General features: G+C 35.0%; 1 protein-coding gene across 1 annotated transcript; it reads left to right on the forward strand.

The window, feature by feature from the left end:
* Nucleotides 1-1193: 1193 nt before the first annotated feature.
* Nucleotides 1194-16163, forward strand: anxa4 (annexin A4). The gene is made up of 13 exons (XM_055207787.2): nt 1194-1350; nt 2529-2573; nt 3059-3146; nt 4822-4916; nt 7243-7356; nt 7854-7944; nt 8794-8873; nt 9481-9537; nt 10925-11018; nt 11937-12032; nt 12118-12176; nt 12804-12926; nt 15922-16163. Exons 2-13 carry the CDS (start codon nt 2565-2567, stop codon nt 15979-15981), a joined length of 966 nt encoding a protein of 321 aa, XP_055063762.1. The 5' UTR covers nt 1194-1350; nt 2529-2564; the 3' UTR covers nt 15982-16163.
* The last annotated feature ends 3374 nt before the right edge of the window (nt 16164-19537 follow it).

Genomic DNA, 19537 nt, shown 5'->3' on the forward strand with positions numbered 1-19537 from the left:
ACTGACTCCCTTTTCCAAAGTTGTTTTCAAAACTCATGCAACCCGCCTTTGGAACTTGGCCTTGGTAGCACCACGGTATTCTCCATGAACCTGGAATATTGTGTAAATATTGTATTACAAGCAGGGTCATGCACCAATTTTTTTAAGGGGGCACAGTGTGCAAAGCTCACAGAAGCTCACAGAAATGTGTGCATACACATACATCAAAAGTGACACGGATGCACCACAAAATTAATAATTTGGGCATTTTAAACAGATTAAAAGAAACAGATTAATGGAGGCTTCTTTGATTTTGAGGTTGCATGCAAAATCCATTTGGCTCAAAAAACCGAGGGGGCATGTGCCCCCTCAGTTTCAATGGGCATGACGCCTGTGATTACAAGAATATGGTATGGCTTTTATTGATCCATGGTACCATACTCTCTTAAAAATTAAAGATGCTTCATGATGCCGTAGGAGAACCATTTTTGGCTGAACCGTACCATAAGGAACCTTTAACCCTTCTTGTTTCAAAAAAGGTTATTTGCGGTAAAAATGTTTGACACAAACGTTTCTTTAAAAAACCTTTGAATGAATGGTTTGAGGAACCAATAATAGTTCTTCTATGGCATCACAGAGAAAGAACCTTGCACCTTTACTTTAAAAAGATGTGCAAAAATTGATACATTAATTATCTGGCGGAGATGTAAAATAGATATCATGTTTTATCTGCGGTATCAGGAGACATTCTTACAAATAAAATATTTCTTCACAGTGATGCCATTAATAATCATTTTGGTTCCAGTTCCAGATTCTAAAAGAACCATTTCAGCACCTTTATCCACTACAAAAACATCATCTGAACTATGTTTACAACAAAAACAAAGAAAGATAGTTAGAAATTGAAAAGTAAAATAACTGACAGGCAGGTTAATGTCCTGAAGCACATGTGAAACTAATATTTAATCATATGTTATCACATCTGATCATAACATATCATCAGTAACTTAGGTAGTTAGAAATTGACAAGTAAAATAACTGACAGGCAGTTTAATGTCCTGAAGCACATGGGAAACTAATATTTAATCATATGTTATCATATCTTATCATAATATATCATCAGTAGGCCTACTCTTCTGTTCTGCAAGCAGGTCATAACTGTTCAATCATTCATCTCATTTCTGTGAGCAAATAATGAAGAGGTGTGGTCGTGAACTAGGAACTGAACTGTAACATGATTCAGTCCACACAAGACAACACCCACTGAAGCTGGCAACAAAAGTCCGAGACAGTCTCACATAGGCTACCTTGCGCGTCCACTAACTCATCGTGTGAACGGGTGTTGATCTCGTGAATCCAGCGACTCAGCAGGTAAGAAAAATACAACTTACAACAATTATACATCTTTCGCGCTTTGATCATCCGCGCTTCCGTAACGAAACTCTGCGGAAAGTTATTTCCCAATGAAATTGATTTCACACTTTACGAGACTTAAAACACAGTGAAAGTTAGCATGTATTGTGTTTAAACAGGGTACAGTTAGTTTCTTGGAAAGTTTTAAGGAGTGTCCAACTTTGTTTCACTGCGGACACAGATAGAATTATGACATCAACGTACCGCGAGAAAACGTTCGGAGCCTAGCTTTCGAATTTGTCTCGCGATGTTTTGATGTCACAGACGTTCGATCTGCGCAGTGCAGTATTAAGCCGAACACACATTTTTTATTTCACTTTTATTTTGGTTCCAAAGTTATTACGTAAGAATCACTTATATGACTTTGTGAACATGACATATAACCTTTTGTTTTAAAGAGTTTACCAAAAGACACAATGACCCAGAAAGTGCTTTGCATAGCAAACAAACTAGACCGCGCTGTTTTGCAAATAGCCCGCATTTAGTTGAGCTTCCATCTGTATGAAGTGAGCAAACATTATATGCTTACTATTAAAAAGAGCCTAATCTTTATAATGAAACATGAAAATGTAAAAAAAATATAAATTTATATAGTATAAACACTATTAAGCAAATATAGGACATATGCTGTGTGTGAATGATATAAATTATTAAAAGACATCCATAGTATATTCATGGGGCCATGTCAATGTAAGAATACTATGAAATGCAACACTAAGCAAAAGGCTGGTAATTACAAGTTAAGCCTCTTCTGCTAAATGAGCTCAATTGTAAAATGGTAACCATTTTGCTAATGGCATTATTTATTTAACAGTGTCTTGCCCTGTTATTAGGTCAAGCGCTCTCCTACTTGTATTTCAGTAAAACAATGCATCCGATTCATTTAAAACAAAAGGTAACAGGGAAACATCTGACCATGTCTGATTACCTCCTTTTGGATCGGCTTTTCTGTTGCAGTGGTGCCGAATGTGTTTTTGGACACTTGTGTCACATTTGTGTGTGTAAATGTTATTGCATTAGATACTAAATATTTAAAAAAAGCATCTTTTAATGTTTGTAGTTTTATGGGAAACCATTAACGTGACCCTGGGTTATTGCAGCAGAGCCACATATAATATGATTTTTTCTTTCTTCAGCATTTACATCTCTCCATCACCTGATCCTTTATTACGATGGCAGCGGTAAGATCTTTATTTTCATTGTAAAGAGTTTGGTTAGATAATGTCAAAATATGTCTGATATTATATCTCCCATGTGGTCAATTCAGAAATCTTCTTTATTTTACTACTTATAATTTTCATGAGCTATCATCCATCTAACATACTGACAGAATATGCAAACAACTAGCAAATGCAAGGGCAATTTAATTGTATCCGTTTACATTGACTTTAGTAAAGGCTGGTTTATGCCTCATTTTCCTAAAGTTGTTTTTGTTATAAATACAAATGAAAAAGTATACAAGCAGTTAAGTTTTGCACATGTTGTCATTATTATCTTAAATAAAGATTTTTGATCTAAAGACTTAAAAAGAACACGAGAGTCAATTTCAATCCAAGCCTAAAATTATTCGTTTTTAAACGGCACTCAAATCTACATTTATAGATTCCAAATTACAATCATGGTTTGCACTTGTCATTTTGTCTTTTTCTTTATTTTTTGGCTGTAGTTGGGTAACCGTGGAACTGTGACCGAGGCATCAGGCTTCAATGCAGATGAAGATGCCCAGAAAATTTATAATTCAATGAAGGGAGCTGGTGAGTGATTGAACATAATAATGAACACTACTTAAACCAAATAATAAATATTTAATGGCGTATATCTGGATGAAAACCCCAGCTTATTTTTATTGTTTGCCTAATGGCATACCAAAAGCAGCCCAACCCATAAACCTCACATCCTTGCATAAGATTTCTGCCCCTTTTGAATAAATGACAACCATGGGATCTTCAGTGATGTGCGGTTGCTATTTAAATGACTTGTAAACCCTTCCTATTTAAATGTCTTGGCATTCAGACCAGACTAGATCGCATCTGCATTTTAACTGACATGTGTGAGTCAGCTGGACTTTTCCAATACAAATTAGAGGTTGACATTGGTGCATCAGAAAATGTCTTTGCTCATCATAGGAAAGCCTATAAGTGCTACAGATTTACTAGTGTAATGAACTTCAGCTTATTTCTGTGAGGCACGTTACATGAATATGTCTGAAATGCAGATGTGGTACTATTAAGCGCTGACTTGCACGAAGGGTGGTATGAGTCAACTCCATGTGATTTTGGTTTAGGTACAATTGTACACATGCCATTTAATGAATGAAACTTGCATGCGATTGTGTAATCAAGCATGTGATTTTCTTCTTAAAGGGACAGTTCACCCAAAAATGTTCTTAAAGGGATATTCACCCAAAAATGACAATTCTGTAATCATTTTCTTACCCTCGCGTTGTTACGGACTTGTATTGAATTCTTTGTTCTGGTGAATACAAAGGAAGATATTTTGTATGGAAGTCAATGGTGCTTTTGTTTCCTGCTTCATTGCAAATATCTTCCTTTGTGGTCAGCAGAGCAGAGATATTGGTAGAGGTTTGTAACGGCATGAACGAGTAAATAATGACAGAATTTTTCATTTATGGGTGAACTGTCCCTTTAAATGCATGTTGTTCTAAACCTGTATAATATTTTTCCTTGAAAAGATTTAAAGAATATTTTTTTCACATTACCATACAGTGAAATCATACAGTGACTAGAGTCACAAAAAATGCAAAAATAGAAACATAATTTGTAAGCTATATTTCTGTATTCTGTAATGTTTTTTTTAAGTCATACAATACATTTCTATTCAATACTATACAAGTGTATATAGTGTTTATAATCTATTTATGATAAAAAAAATCATATTCTACTCCATATACTCTATATTTAATAATTTTTCACATTTTCTGTACTTCCTTATTTTTTCGTGTAAAGCTGCAACAATGCAGCATTGTAAAAAAGCGTTATATAAATAAATTTGACTTGACATTTGCATGAGAAACTTGAACTTCAATCATATGGCTTCAGAAGACATATGGGCTGCATGTTCACACTGTATACTTTGCATGTATGCAATATAGCAAATAGGGATGCACCGAAACTACATTTCTGTGACGATACCGATATTTCATTACCCATGCCGATATATGCTGCTTTTACAATTTTTTTTTTCACATGTTTATATCATGAAATCTGAATTGTACAAACTGTAAATGTCACCTAATTCAAAACAATCACAGCATGAGTGTTTTTCTGTCTGTATTGATTGCTAAAATATAATCTCCACCGATCATCGGCTGTTTTTAAACAATCCTTACCGATTATAGGCAGATATATCGGTGCATCCCTAATAGTAATGTAAACTATATTATTTTAAACAGAAATTAATTTCTTTCAGGCACCAATGAGGCAACTATCATTGAGATTGTGGCTCATCGCACTATTGCGCAACGGCAGAAGATCAAGGAGGCTTTCAAACGTACCATTGGAAAGGTAACATAGATACAATTTTACACCTCATTATTAACAGCTCAGTAATAATAAAAGCAACACCTACTCATGCTGAAAAATAGGGAAGCCTGTATGTTCTTATCTTTGCGCAAGTTTCTAAAGGTTGGCAACTATCAGGTTTATGTACTTAAAACATGCGGCTCACAAACGAGATTAGATAACGTTGTTGACAACTCTGTATATTGACAGGTATGGACAAAGCAGAGCATGTTTCCCGATAACAGATGCCGTCGACCAGCTCCAATCATTAACCCGTCATGTAAATGCAAACAATGAGGGACAGATAGTCTGGAGGTCTTATCTCAGAGACTTCCCTACTGTTATGACTGTTATCATAACCTAGGACGAGTTAAAGGAAGCTGTGCTTTGTGTATCTGGCAAGCAGCATCGATTTTATTATGTTTCCCTTTGGGTCACCGTCTATTAATCGGTGAACCATCTTTATACTGTAGCATAGCAACCATAAGCCATGTAAATGAGACTAGACTGCATATAAAAGTCACGGTCGGGTCTTGCCTGCATGCATGGAAAGTTTATCGACTCAAATGCTGTTTGAGAAAGAGTGAGTCATTGTGGAGAGTCAAGGTCTGGCCAGCACACAGGACGGTCTGTAAATTGCAAGCCTCACCCAACTCTTTCTGTACAGTTATGTCTGAATTTAGAGCATTTTAACAAAACACTGATGTCAAAATCAAAGACAATTCTTCATTTCACATTAAGACGTGTAAAAATTAACTCTTCACAAATCTATTAGGGCACCTGTCTATTTTTCTCTAAGACCGTCCAGCATCGTGAAGTGCTTTAATGTAAACTTTTTATTTTTTGGAAAGTTCATGATGTTTTGCCACATTGAACAGGAGTAATGAAAATCAAAATTAATTTACGCTTCGAACGGTAAGTTCAAAACTCATTGATAACAACTATGGGCTCTATCGTACAACCGGCGCAATGCGCGACGCAAGTGTCTTTTGCTAGTTTCAACCTGGCGCAATTATCATTTTCACGTTTAGCGCCACATTGTTTAAATAGTAAATGCATTTGCGCCCAATTTTGCGCCCATGGGCGTTCTGGTCTGAAAACGAGGTGTGTTCAGGCGCATTGTTGGCGCGTTGCTATTTTGAAGCAACTAAAATAGACTATGCCATTGACCAACTAAAACCTAGTCTAAAGTCAATGGCGCAATATGTTTTTTGTTATTTAAAGAGAGCGTTAATATACGCCTATAAACGGGACGAGAACGCGGGTTTGCTTATCACATACATGAATGCGCAGCAGCATAAAAACGCTTTTAAATATGAAAGATTAAAGGATTGAAATGTAAAAGATTATTATTGAGTCTCTTGGACATAAATGAGGACCGATTATGAGACGTTAGAAGGCGTAAAGAGGTGCTTCACCTGTAGCCTGGTAAGTAAATAAATGCTTGTTTGCTTTAAACAAATGCATCTATTTTTAAATGTTTTTTAAATGCTACACTACGGATTTATTGTATATGATGACTTTGTACCTGTGGATATGGTGAGATGAGAAACATTTAAAAAAATAATCCTTTTTAAAAATCCATGGCGCTGTCCGAGTGCTGAAACGCTTCGGCTCTCCGCACGTTTGTAAATTCTTTATTTCTTGTTTGTATTTTTAGAGTACAAACCTTTTCTTGCATATTTGCTAATTATTTTATGAGATAACAATGATTATGTAGGATATCAGTACATTTACAGCAATTAAAAGCCCACTATTTGTACTTCTATGACTGAAAGAAAAAGGCTTTTAAAGGTTTTAATACAAAAAATAAAAATTTCAATAAAAATGAAAACAACACGTTTTTTTTTTACATTATTCTTAAACTGGGGGTCTTCCTCCACTTAGTTTTTCAGTTTACAAAGTCCTTCATCTATATAAGGATTAGACATAGCTCCAGCGCAACTGGTTTTTATTGCACGTTACGCCCTTAATAGTAACATGTTAATAGGAACAACCCTTTTCGACTGTGCTCAAACCATTTTCCCGTCGTTAAGTAAGCAAAAGTGGAATCGGACACGCCCATTTAGACCATACGCCGTGAGCTTTAGACCGTGCGCTTAGATCGTTAAAATAGGGCCCTATATATTATAGCATTAGAAATACTGTGACTAAAGGGCTTATACATAGTGATGCATTAACCATTGTAGAGACATAAAAATATTTCAATACTGTTAGTTTAGGTCAGCTGTGGTACAAACCTTACATTGCATGCTGGTCTAATAAATTGTGTAAGTTAAAGTTTTAAAAAGCTCAAACTCTTATCCTCGTGAATATTTTTTTCTTTTAGGATCTGATGGATGAATTGAAGTCAGAGCTCACTGGAAACTTTGAGAAGGTTGTGGTTGGCCTGATGATGCCTGCGCCAGTCTACGATGCGTATGAACTGAGAAATGCCATCAAGGTTAGTGAGGACAAGCGTTCCTGTAGGTCGGTAAAGCATTAGCGTTAAAGTTTATGGGTTTGATTCCCTGGGATCACACATGCACTCTTGGAACGGATGTGTTATTCGGGAACAAAGCCTTAAGTTTGTTGTCTCTAAACTAACACTGGTTGTTAAATGGATTAACACATCCATTCTAAGAGCGTAGTGGTAAAACTGCTAACCTTAAATGCACTGTGAGTGACTTCGATAAATTATGCACGTAGGGTAGTTAAAACACAATCTTTTACCTTTCCAGAGATTAAATTGAAAATGAAGTATGCCATTTTTTCACCACTAATAACAGTAATTACTGAAAAAATTGTTTTTGTAGAAAATTGCTGCCCTGGGGCCATTAAACAGATGGACTCTGACACACATGTGCTCTTAGGTTTTTATGCCCTGAAAGCTTACTTTGTGTATTATTAGCCTAAGGGCCATTATTTCGTTATGCTGGAGTGATTCTTCTTTGTCTTTAGGGTGCAGGAACAGAAGAAGCGTGTCTTATTGACATCTTGGCCTCCAGAAGCAATTCTGAGATTAAAGAAATCATCGCTACTTACAAGAAAGGTACATTCTGCAAAAAATCAGGGCCTGTATTCTTAAAGCTTCTTAGAATCAGAAAGCAACTCTGAGCAAGGAAAATACAAAAACTTTTATTTTAGTGATGAGACGAGGCTGACCCACGTTGCTATATAGTCTTTTAAAGACTGTGATTGGTTGGTTGTCCAAGAAGGAAGAAAAGAGTGCTTTTAAGTATATGGTATATATACTTTTTGTCTCTTTTGTCGCATTTTGTTACCTTTCCCTGTTGGAAAGAAACTCTTAAGCCTCATAAAAGTCCTTGTCGATACTTTTAAGGGTTCAGATGCTTTCTGAATTACTTTTCTGTTTCATTTTAAGGGAACACATTTCTAAAAATTTTCTTAAGAAGTTTTTCATGAAAACGGGCCCAGGATTCTTCTTGTTTTCCATTATAAATATCTCAACATATAAAAAAACATCATTTACTTTGGAGGAAAAATTATTTAATGTATTGTCTTTGGAGCAGATCTTTTACATATTTTGATATATATTGCAACAAGTATAAATCTGGAAATTTAATGTTTTTTTTTTTGCCATTAGGGTAAGAAAAAATCATGCAAGACTTAATTTGGGATATAATTCTGAATTATTATTATATTATAACTTTGCTACTGTAGTAAATTTGTCAATGACATACATAAAATATGCAAAAAAAAAATACTTATCAGAGACATGTTTTGATGTGTAAAAGGGCATAACAAGTGTAATAGAGAAGTGTAATACAGTATAAGCAGATTTTTTGTAGGAACAGCATTTGTGCATAGTTGAACATTGTCTATAAATATACACTTCTTATTTTTTTTCCTTTCATATTTGCTGATTACATCATTACAGATTATGACAAAAATCTTGAGGATGACGTCTGCGGAGACACTTCTGGAATGTTCCAGAGGGTCTTGGTCTCATTACTTTCGGTAAATAAACAAAAAATGTCCCTTAAATAAACCTATATCTCCTCACTCTTATTATTTGCGACCCTGTCTTTGAAATCCAGGTTAAAATCACTTTGGGGTGGTTTCACAGACAGGGATTAGCTTAAGCCAGGACTAGTCCTTAGTTTATTTAGGAAATATAACAAGTTTGAGCAAACATGTCATACTAAAAACATTACTTGTGTGCATTTTGAGGCAAAACAAAGGGCACTGTTGTAATTTTAGAAATGTCAATCCAAGCTGTTTTCAGCAATCTCTTACTTTTACTTTAGTCTAGTACTAGTCTAATCCCTGTCTGTGAAACCGCCCCATAGTCTAATAATGAGATTATGAGCATTTCAATCATGATCTTACTCAGTCAATGTATGCTCTTTAGGATGATTTAATGTAGAAAACAGTAAATAACAAGAAACTACTTTAGCTGTTTTTTTTTTACAAGACAGGGTCACGAATGTAAAGATGAGTTTCTTGCTGCTTATGCTTGCTATGCAAACCTTTGCCACCCACATTATCCGGCCTCTGCAGGTGTTTCCCTCCCCATAGTTGAGCTTTTGAGATTTGAGCTGTTTTTTATCTGCTTTGTTTATAGGCTGGCCGTGACGAAAGCTTAAAGGTGGATGATGCCCTGGTTGCCCAGGATGCAAAGGTGAGGATTTCTGTCATGAGCGTGGTTTTAATTTTGAGATGATTTTGGTGGATGTATGTACAGTAGTCGATCCTACGTGCAGTTTAGCAAATATTTTTGACTAGCAGAAAGTGTCCAAATAGTTTTGGTCTGAATTTTGAATGCTATTATTTGTTATTTCAGCATTTTAACACAAAAAAAGTGTTGTAAGTATATGCCTTGTATAAAGTTTGTATAAAGTATTTATTTTTACTGTTTATCATTAATGTAACTTTTTGAGGCCATTGTTTATTTTTATATTTTTCAGTTGATATTTTGTATACAGTTGGGTCCAAAAGTCTGAGACTATTAGTGAAAATGTTTCTATTACAAATAATTCCAATTATATCATTAACATATCGTTTTGGAGAAAATTAATTAATTGTATACAAATCCCAAAATATATTTTTGCTTTATCCCCTTTTTTGTTTTTTAAGAGATTCTGTCATCATTTAGGAAGATATTTTGAATAATGTTACCAAACTGATCAAAGGCCCCATTGACTGCCATAGTATTTTTTTCCTAATATGAAGGTCAATGGGGCCTCTGATCAGTTTAGTTGGTAACATTATTCAAAATATCTTTCCGAGTGTTCATCAGAACACAGAAATGAATACAGGTTTGTAACAACATGAGATTAAGTACACGATGACATCATTTTCATTTTTGGGTAAACTTTCCCTTTAAAGGTGCAGTGTGTACATTTTAGCGGTATCTAGTGGTGAGGTTGCGAATTGCAACCAATGGCGTAGTCCACTGCTCACCCCTCGCTTTTGAAACACATAGAGAAGCTACGGTAGCTGCCACCGGACAAACATGTCATCGTCAGAGACAACTTAGAAAAAAAAGGGGCTTCTGTAGAAAAATGGCGACTTCCATGTAAGGGGACCCACTTTGTATGTAGATAAAAAGGTCTCGTTCTAAGGTAATAAACACATAACGGTTCATTATGAAAGGTCTTTGTACACCCCTGATAATATAGTTTTGTGTATTATTTTGCATTTCTGTCAAGAGATCCTTCTAAAAATTACACACTGCACCTTTAAAGACAGTATGTACTTGAGCTGGCATAGACAGATTTTTGTAGATGATACACAACGGTCCATTTTATCCCAATGTGATTTCAAAATGTGTGCTTATACAAAGGAAATAACATGGTTAATGTAAGTAATTCGCTTACATTTTATTGTAGTAAATACTCCTATAATAATTGAATATTATTTGTTGTGTTTTACATTTTCTCTAAAATCTCGAAACGTTTTAATTTTCTCCAGATTTAAATGAAAAAATGATGAATGTGGTCTCAGCTGTTTATGATTAACAGTATATAGAAACATATTTGTTAATTTTATTATTCATTAACCAACAGGACATCTATGAGGCAGGCGAGGCACGCTGGGGAACAGATGAAGTCAAGTTTCTCACTGTGCTTTGCGTGAGGAGCAGAAATCATCTCATTCAAGGTATCTGTGACCCATTTGCGATGTTAAAACAGAACCCCTTTATCCCAGTCATGTGTTACTGTATCAGCACATTACATTTGGAAAAAACAGCTCCATTATAAATATCTGACTTGAACAATGCATTATATACTCAATATCTCCACCTTGTGGTGACTGGATGTAAATTATTATATTTTGTTTAAAAAAGCACAGTAGTACTAGTTTCTTCAAGCAAGTCACATTATTTCTAAATAACTGCACACTTGAGAAACTGCTTGTCCTTTTGTTTTATCAGGTCCAATTTACTAATCTGTTTATTGGGGCGGTTTCCCGGACAGGGTTTAGATTAATCCAGGATTACATTTTAGTTATATTAGGACATTGAAGTCGTTTTTACAAACAAACCATACAAATACGATCTACCATCTGCATCTTGAGACAAAACAATGGCATGTTGAAATGTCAGTATATAAGATATGTGAGATATGTCAGTGCACAATGTTTTTAAATTAAGGCATCTCAAACATGCATTTTTGTCTGGGACTAGGATAAGCCCTGTCTGGGAGACTGCCCCATAAAGTTTTATTTTGTAAAAACATGCAAGCATTTTGATATATTATAACATCTGATAACTAGCAGAAGAAAACAACTCCCTAACAAAATGACCAGAAACAATACAGTACAGTTCTTATTTCCTTCTTGTGGTGACTATATGTAAATGTTTTAACTAGGGCATACTACGAATAGTTAAAGTAGGTTATAAGTGGATATACAATGCAAAATAAGTTTTAATTTCCGGCATGCAATGCGGTTAGGTTAAACATTTGTAGCATACTGCTGTTTGAATATGTTGCAAATTTTTCTTACACACTTGTTTCACAAATAAATAGTATGCAGTGTACACAAGCATTTCTAAACATAGACTTACTCTGTTTTTAGTGTTTAAAGATTATCAGAAGATTTCAGGACGGGACATTGAAGACAGCATAAAGCGAGAGATGTCTGGCTCCCTGGAGGATGTCTTTTTGGCAATAGGTACAGTAAGCATATATGTTTTTTAATCCAGGTTATTTAAATGCATTGCCGACTGGCGTATAACACTTGGTTGTGTGCTTTACAGTGAAATGCCTGAAAAACAAGCCTGCATTTTTTGCTGAAAGACTCTACAAGTCAATGAAGGTAAACGGTGTTCCTGTAGCGTAGATGGTATAGCATTTTGCAAAGATCACACTGCAAAAAAATGAATTTTAAGAAAAAAGTATCTTAGTATTTTTGTCTTGTTTTCAGTAAAAATATCTAAGTAAGATGTTTTTTCTTGATGAGCAAAACAACCCAAGAAAATAAGTCTAGTTTTTAGAACAAAAATATCAAATTTAAGTGATTTTGTGCATAAAACAAGCATACAAATCTGCTAATGGGGTAAGCTAATTTTTCTTGAATTTAATGTTTAAGAAAAATGTTCAAGATTTTTTTGCTTACCCCATTGGCAGATTTTTTGCTTGTTATATACACAAAATCACTTAAATTTGATATTTTTGGTCTTAAAACTAGACTTATTTTCTTTGGTCGTTTTGCTTTATAAAGAAAAAGCATCTTAATTTAAGAATTTTTAGATATTTTTACTGAAAACAAGACAAAAATACTAAGAATTTTTTCTTGAAAATCATTTTTTGCAGTGCATATGTTTGATCCCCAGGAAAACGCATATTAAAAGAAAATAGTATTAAAATAAATGCACTAAAAGTCGCTTTGAATAAAAGAAATCAGAACTTGAACTCATTTCATTTTTATTTCGGCTTCCCGTAGGGTTTAGGTACCACAGACAGCGTGTTGATCAGGACCATGGTGTCTCGCGCAGAGATTGACATGCTGGACATTAAGGCCGAGTTTCTTAGGATGTATGGAAAAACCCTGCACTCCTTTATAAAGGTGACATCATCATTTTATTCATTTCGTAACAGCTTTGCAGCATCCATGGTTATATTTGTGGTGTGAACTGGTTAATCTACACACAAGTTAATCGATGCACAAGTTAATCTACACCAGAGTAAATGGATAACATGCAGGGCTGGACTGGGACAAAAAATTGGCCCTGGCATTTTGGCCCAGACCGGCCCACTACATAGGATCACAAATCTTTGTGCAAACTTGACTATAACTCCATGTAATGATTAAGTAGAAAAGTATAAGAGCTGACACGTGACATTACAAAAATGTAAGCGCTGTAAAAGGCTTTGCAGGTTTTAAAAATAATAGTATAAGCCAGTGAGTGCACAATGTTGTGCACCTTATGATAACACTGAGACAAGATAAATGTTACAATGACAAGCCACAAGCCCCATTACAGTGTGTGCAGAAAATTTTGATCACTTTTTTCTGAACACCTTTTGCCAATTCCAAACCAAAGTAATTTTAATAACCAACATTAATTTTGTATATATATTTTCCTTTCATCCTATTTTATGCCCTTGCTGCCCGAATCAGGATTTCTTGTATAATGGTCACACCTCAATTTTGCAATTTCCATGCATGGCATCTTTCTTATGGACATAAATAATGAATGTCCAGTGTGTGTTAAACATTTTTGGCCCATTTTAAATGTAAAAGAAAATGTGCCTAATAATTCTGCACGCTTGAATATAAGGTGCTTTTTACTCCAGTCAGCCATCATTAACAATAATGTATTACTTATAAATGCTTTATTTACAAAATTAATGGTAGTTATTAAAATGTATTTGGTTTGGAATTAGAAAAATATGTTTGATAAAAACTGTGATCAAAAGTTTGATGTAATAATTCTGCCCACACTGCATTTTATTGCAGTGTAATCACTGTCATGTTGCAAACAGCCATTGATCTATCATTTGTGTTTTTGACTGTGTTTTATTAAGAGGATATCTAACAACAGTGTTTTAAAAGCAGTTCTGCTTACCGCATGACAACTCGCTTCTCAGTCGTCTCTTATTTTGACAGACGCACACTGACGCTACATGCTTCATAAAATGCCCTAAAAGTTGTGATTGGGCTAGCCAAATGTCAAATCAAAAAGAACCAATGGCTGCTGATTAGGTGTCTCCTGGGCCGGTCTGTCAGGGAAAAAAAACATCTTACGCTAACTTTTTTGGAAAATGCAGTACATTGCCACCGCACCTTTTAGCGCCATTAATGAATAACATTAAAACAAAGAAAGAAAGCAACGGGCTGCGTTGCGCGATGAACGAGTGTTATGGGCTGGTCAGACAAAAGTAGTGCGAGATGTATAATACGTCTGTATGATACTCGCGCTCTGTTTCTTGTGTGTGTCAGATCATCGCTCTCTATTTCCATCTGACACAAGAAACAGAAGGGGAGGGGTGAAGCTTGTTAAGAGATGATTGGGCCAGCCCAGTGTCAGTATGGAAAATGAACCAATGGGCCGCTGTCCATGCTTTATGAGGCCGGTCGTTAAAAAATATATATATTAAAAAAATATATATATCATATTATATTCACCGGCCCCCAAGGACGTCGGCCCTGATAACATGACATGGAACTAAATGTTTAAAGCTTTTAGCAATATATTTTACAAATACTTTGAAATAGGGATGCATAACAATTAATCACGATTAATCTATAGCAGAATAAAAGTTTTTGTTTACATCATATATGTGTGTGAACTGTGTATAATAATTATATATGCACACATGCATGTATACTTTTAAGAAAAAATATATATTTATATATTAAGTATTAATATTTATATTTAAATTATACATTCATATACAAATGTATATACACATGTAAACATTTCTTAAAAATATGTGCATGTGTGTGCATTTATCTATACAAAGTTGTTATAGACCCCTTCAAGGTTTGTAAACATTGAATGATTATCGGGTGCGCGCGCAGCACAGGGTCGAACTGTTCATACCATTTAGGCTTTATAATTTAATCTAACAATGCTGAAAAATGATGACTTACCTCAAATGAAGTGAGCACTACAAACACAAGCCTCTTTGATCTTTGCATTGTCCCAGTCTGCATGTTAATTGCTTGCAGACGCAGATGTTGCATTTTTTTGTTTTTGAGATTCTGCATGAATCGCGAAAACTTAACGGAAGACCTCGTGCGATTTTCACAGTCCACGACGTAAGTAGGCATTTTTGACGAGACCGAATAATACGCAACTCAATCTGCTGTAATGACTTTTCTGACCCCGACATGCGCAGTGGGAACAGCCTGTGACGTGAACCGTGAAGGGGTCTATACACAGTCCACACAAATATATGATGTAAACAAAACTTTTATTCTGCTATAGATTAATCGTGATTAATCGTTATGCATCCCTATTTTGAAATATTTTTAATTCTTTAATCCATAATTAATTTTTATTTTTAAATATCTACAGTACTTCATCTAGGTTTCGTTTGTATGATTGTTAAAATCCTTCCAATATAACTGAATGGAATCAATGTTTTATTTCATTATGTGAATATTTTTTTTAAAGTTTAAAGTTATATATATATATATATATATATATATATATTTTTTTTGTGCCAGTTTTTGCCTTTTATTTAACACTGAGTTTTGGAGAGGACAGGAAAGTACAGGGAGGAGAGAAGGGTACGGGGATCGGAATGACCACGAGCCGGGAATTGAACTCGGGTCGCCGAAAGTGCGAAAGCACCACATGTCGGAGGGCTGCCCACTACACCATTGGCTCCGACATAATGTCTGAATATTTTATTTCAAATATTAGTATTATTGAAGCTCCAGGTGTAGTGGGAAGTGTTCCAAACAGACATGCTTTCGGTGACCCGAGTACCGGTCCGTTCCCCTCTCTCCACCTGCACTTTTCTCCCCTACTGTATACTGTCTGGCAATTAAAGGTGAAAAAGTACTGTGATCAGTAGTAATGTTTATATGTTTTTGGTTTAATTTGTAGGGGGACACATCGGGCGATTACCGTAAGATCCTGTTGGAGCTGTGCGGTGCGGAAAAGTAGGAGAGCTGCGAAGTGCTTACCGAAGGCCAACAGCATTTCAAACACATTCCCTGTTATTAACGACAATTAAAACCTAATAGTTATGTTCTGGTTGATTGTTTATTGCCTTTTAAATGTATGAGTCATTTATAAATTGGCATGTTGAAGTTTATCAAATAAATAAAAGGCCCATGTTGAGTCTATTGACGTTTTAGTGTCTCAATGAAAATTTCTACACTGATTGAGGTCCATTTGTTTGATTACTCAAAATACAATTTGTTTAATGTACAATATGTTTTTTTGTGGTTCAATTATACTAATTGCTTATGACTATGAGCAGATTAGTCTCCCTATTAGTTGTCTAAATATAAAGTAGCACACTATTGGAAACTTGTCCTTTATGAAAAATGATGGAAAAACTGCCATATACAGAACTGAGTCGTGCTGCACTTAAACCACTAAGTGGCGTCATTCTCATACTGCACAGAAACACTTTCGCCCTTTCTATAAACGCAGTGCAAAACAGGCCAGCTTTGTGTATTTTTCCCAGCCTTGGGAACAATATCAGAGATGGCGTAATAGTCAGAAAGTGTTTGGCTAATTTTGCACTGCTAAAGTGTGTAAGTAGTTTTAAAGGGATAGTTCACCCAAAAATTAAAATTCTGTCATTTACTTACTTTCATGTTGTTACAAATCTGTAAACATTTCTTTGTTCTGATAAACAGAAGGAAGATATTTTGAGGAATGTTTGTAACCAAACCGGTCGGATGCCCCATTGACTTCCATAGTAGGAAAAAAGAATACTATGGAAGCGAATGGAGCTCGTGATCGGTTTGGTTACAAACATTCCTCAAAATATCTTCCTGGAACATCCATACATGCTCTGTCAACTCCAGACTTGGCCCTATTCAATTTAAGATTATCCGTCGACTCCTTTATACAAAAACAAAGTTATAAAGAATTTTTCCAGATGTTTCTCCACTTTGTGATAAATGCCAGACTGACGTAGCCACCCCCCTATAGTTATATTCTTTGTCCTAAGTTAACCCCTTTTTAGACTGATGTTTTTAAAATGATGTCCGATATTTTGCATATTGTCTTCCCGATCTACTTCTGGTGATATTTCTGCTTAAATCATACTACTTCAAAAAGGTCAAGAATAGTTACTTTCCTTTGAACTTATTGTGGCAAAGAAACCTATTCTAAGCATCTGGAAAAAGACAGACCCAAGAAAACGACCCAAGAAAATAAGTCTAGTATTTAGACCAAAAATATCAAATTTAAGTGATTTTGTGCATAAAACAAGCAAAAAAAAAATCTTTCTTGAATTTTTCTCGAATTTATTGCTTACCCCACAAAAATACTAAGAATTTTTTTCTTGAAAATCAATTTTTGGAGTGTGTAAGTTAACTCCTGTTAGCATTGCATTGTGAGCGAATCTTTCAAACATGGTAAGGAGCGTCACTTTCCGGCATGCAGGCCAATCACAACGTACAGATTAGCTGGCCAATCAGGGATACAGAGCTTTTCAAATCGATGAGCTTTGTACAAAAATTTTAAGAAACACTGCAAAATATTATTTTTAAGAAAAAAATCTTGGTATTTTTGTCTTGTTTTCAGTAAAAATATCTGAAGATTCTTAAATTGGGATGCTTTTTCTTGATGAGCAAAACGACCCAGAAAATAAGTCAAAAATATCAAATCTAAGTGAATTCGTGCATTAAACAAGCAAACAAAATCTGCCAATGGGGTAAGCAAAAAAAAAAAACTTGAACAATTTTCTTAAACACTAAATTCAAGAAAAATTCAAGAAAAATTTGCTCACCCCATTGGCCGATTTTTTTGGCTTGTTTTATGCACCAAATCGCTTAAATTTGATATTGATTTTTTTTCTTGGTCGTTCTGCTCATCAAGAAAATGTATCTTAATTTATGAATTTTTAGATATTTTACTGAAAACAAGACAAAAATACTACGATTTTTTTTCTTGAAAATCATTTTTTTGCAGTGATGGCTGGATATCTGGAGCTATAAACATGTAAGGTATGTGGAAAATGTGTTGAACACATTGTATTATACCAAATACGCAAATAACATTGTTTTTTAGCAATAAAATATGTGCTTTTTAAACAAAAACATCTTCGTGTGAGAACAAGGATATTTATATGTCTGGAACAACATTTTTGGGTGAACTATCCCTTAAACATAAACATATGGACAATTCCAGCATTATGGACGTGATTTTTCCAGTAAAGACTTGTAATAAAATTTCTCAGAGAATGCATTTATTAACAAAATATTGAACCTGTTTATATTTTTATAAACCCGTGATGGTAGTCCAGATAGTGTTGTAGTACTCGAGATCGGTCTTGGTCTTCAGACTTTTAAAGGTCTTGGTCTCATCTCGCAATCGACTCTCGTCTCAGACGAAGAGGACTCAGAATTTTATTTCAAGAACGGTCAAACCACAACTGATGGCATATTACAAAATAATTTTTTATCATTACTGATTTTTATGGTGCCAGTTAATTATTATTATTATTATTTTATAAACTTCTCTCATGACACTAATCATATGCATATTTAATGCAGTGACTTGCACTGACCTTGGTCTTGACTTGGTCTCAACCCATAAAAGTCTTGGTCTTGTATAGGTCTCGGCCTGTTTGGTTATGACTTGGTCTCGGTTTAGGTGGTCTTGACTACAAGTCCAGACATCAGAAAAATATCAATCTATGCTCATGTTTTCTTTATTTTAGACAAAAACTTACACGTTAATTCACACTGGGAATTAAAATGCTTTATCCGTATTTTGCTTGAGCATCTTACAGCATTCTGGAAACGCTGAAATGAATGTTACACATCGGTGATGACAGAAAGCACTTTCAGTCTAACGATGGCCTACAGCATAAATACGCCTCCATCACTGGAGGCCATGCAGTTTTTTTGCAATAGTTTTGTCATTTTTTCTCATGCTTGTCAATTTGTTTGAAAGTTTAGACTATTTTTATTCACATTAAAAAGGAAGCCTGACAAACAGAACCATAAAACATCTCCGTCTCCTTTCCCCTACGGCCAGAGATGTCAACATGACCTGCCTATGAGACATCAGATGAGCTAAAAGCATGGGGTAAACAGCAAACGCTGTTTCCCGAAATCTGTCAACACACCGCTGTTGCACGTTGGTATCGTGTGCATTTATCGCAAACAAAACCAAATCGAATGCATCAGCACAGGAAACAAGCTGGTTTCAGGAAGATGAAATACAAAGTGAGATTCTGCCTCAATTCTGAGGTCAACTCGCACGAAAATAAATCCATCAAGCTTTGAAACACTCAAAATGTTGTAAACCATTAACACATCATACACATTGTTTGTAATTGTGTAGACCTTATTACTAAAAATTGTCCCTAGCTGTCACCAAGGTGGCAAAAAGTACACCTTTGCACCTATACAGGTTATGTAAGTACTTCAGAGGTACATATTGGTGCCAAAAATGCATAGGTTATTAGTACCTCAATTCATGTATAGATATATGTAACTACATGGTACATAATAAGACTATTTTAAAGGGCACT

This window comes from Misgurnus anguillicaudatus, chromosome 12 (assembly GCF_027580225.2).
Source record: "Misgurnus anguillicaudatus chromosome 12, ASM2758022v2, whole genome shotgun sequence".
In the NCBI taxonomy this organism is placed as follows: Eukaryota; Metazoa; Chordata; class Actinopteri; order Cypriniformes; family Cobitidae; genus Misgurnus; species Misgurnus anguillicaudatus.

What these genes read in the sequence shown, in the direction of transcription:
- anxa4 (XM_055207787.2), top strand. An exon ending in TGGTTGCCCAGGATGCAAAG is followed by an intron (nt 9,538 to 10,924) that starts GTGAGGATTTCT and finishes ATTAACCAACAG; the next exon opens with GACATCTATGAGGCAGGCGA. An exon ending in GGATGTCTTTTTGGCAATAG is followed by an intron (nt 12,033 to 12,117) that starts GTACAGTAAGCA and finishes TGTGCTTTACAG; the next exon opens with TGAAATGCCTGAAAAACAAG.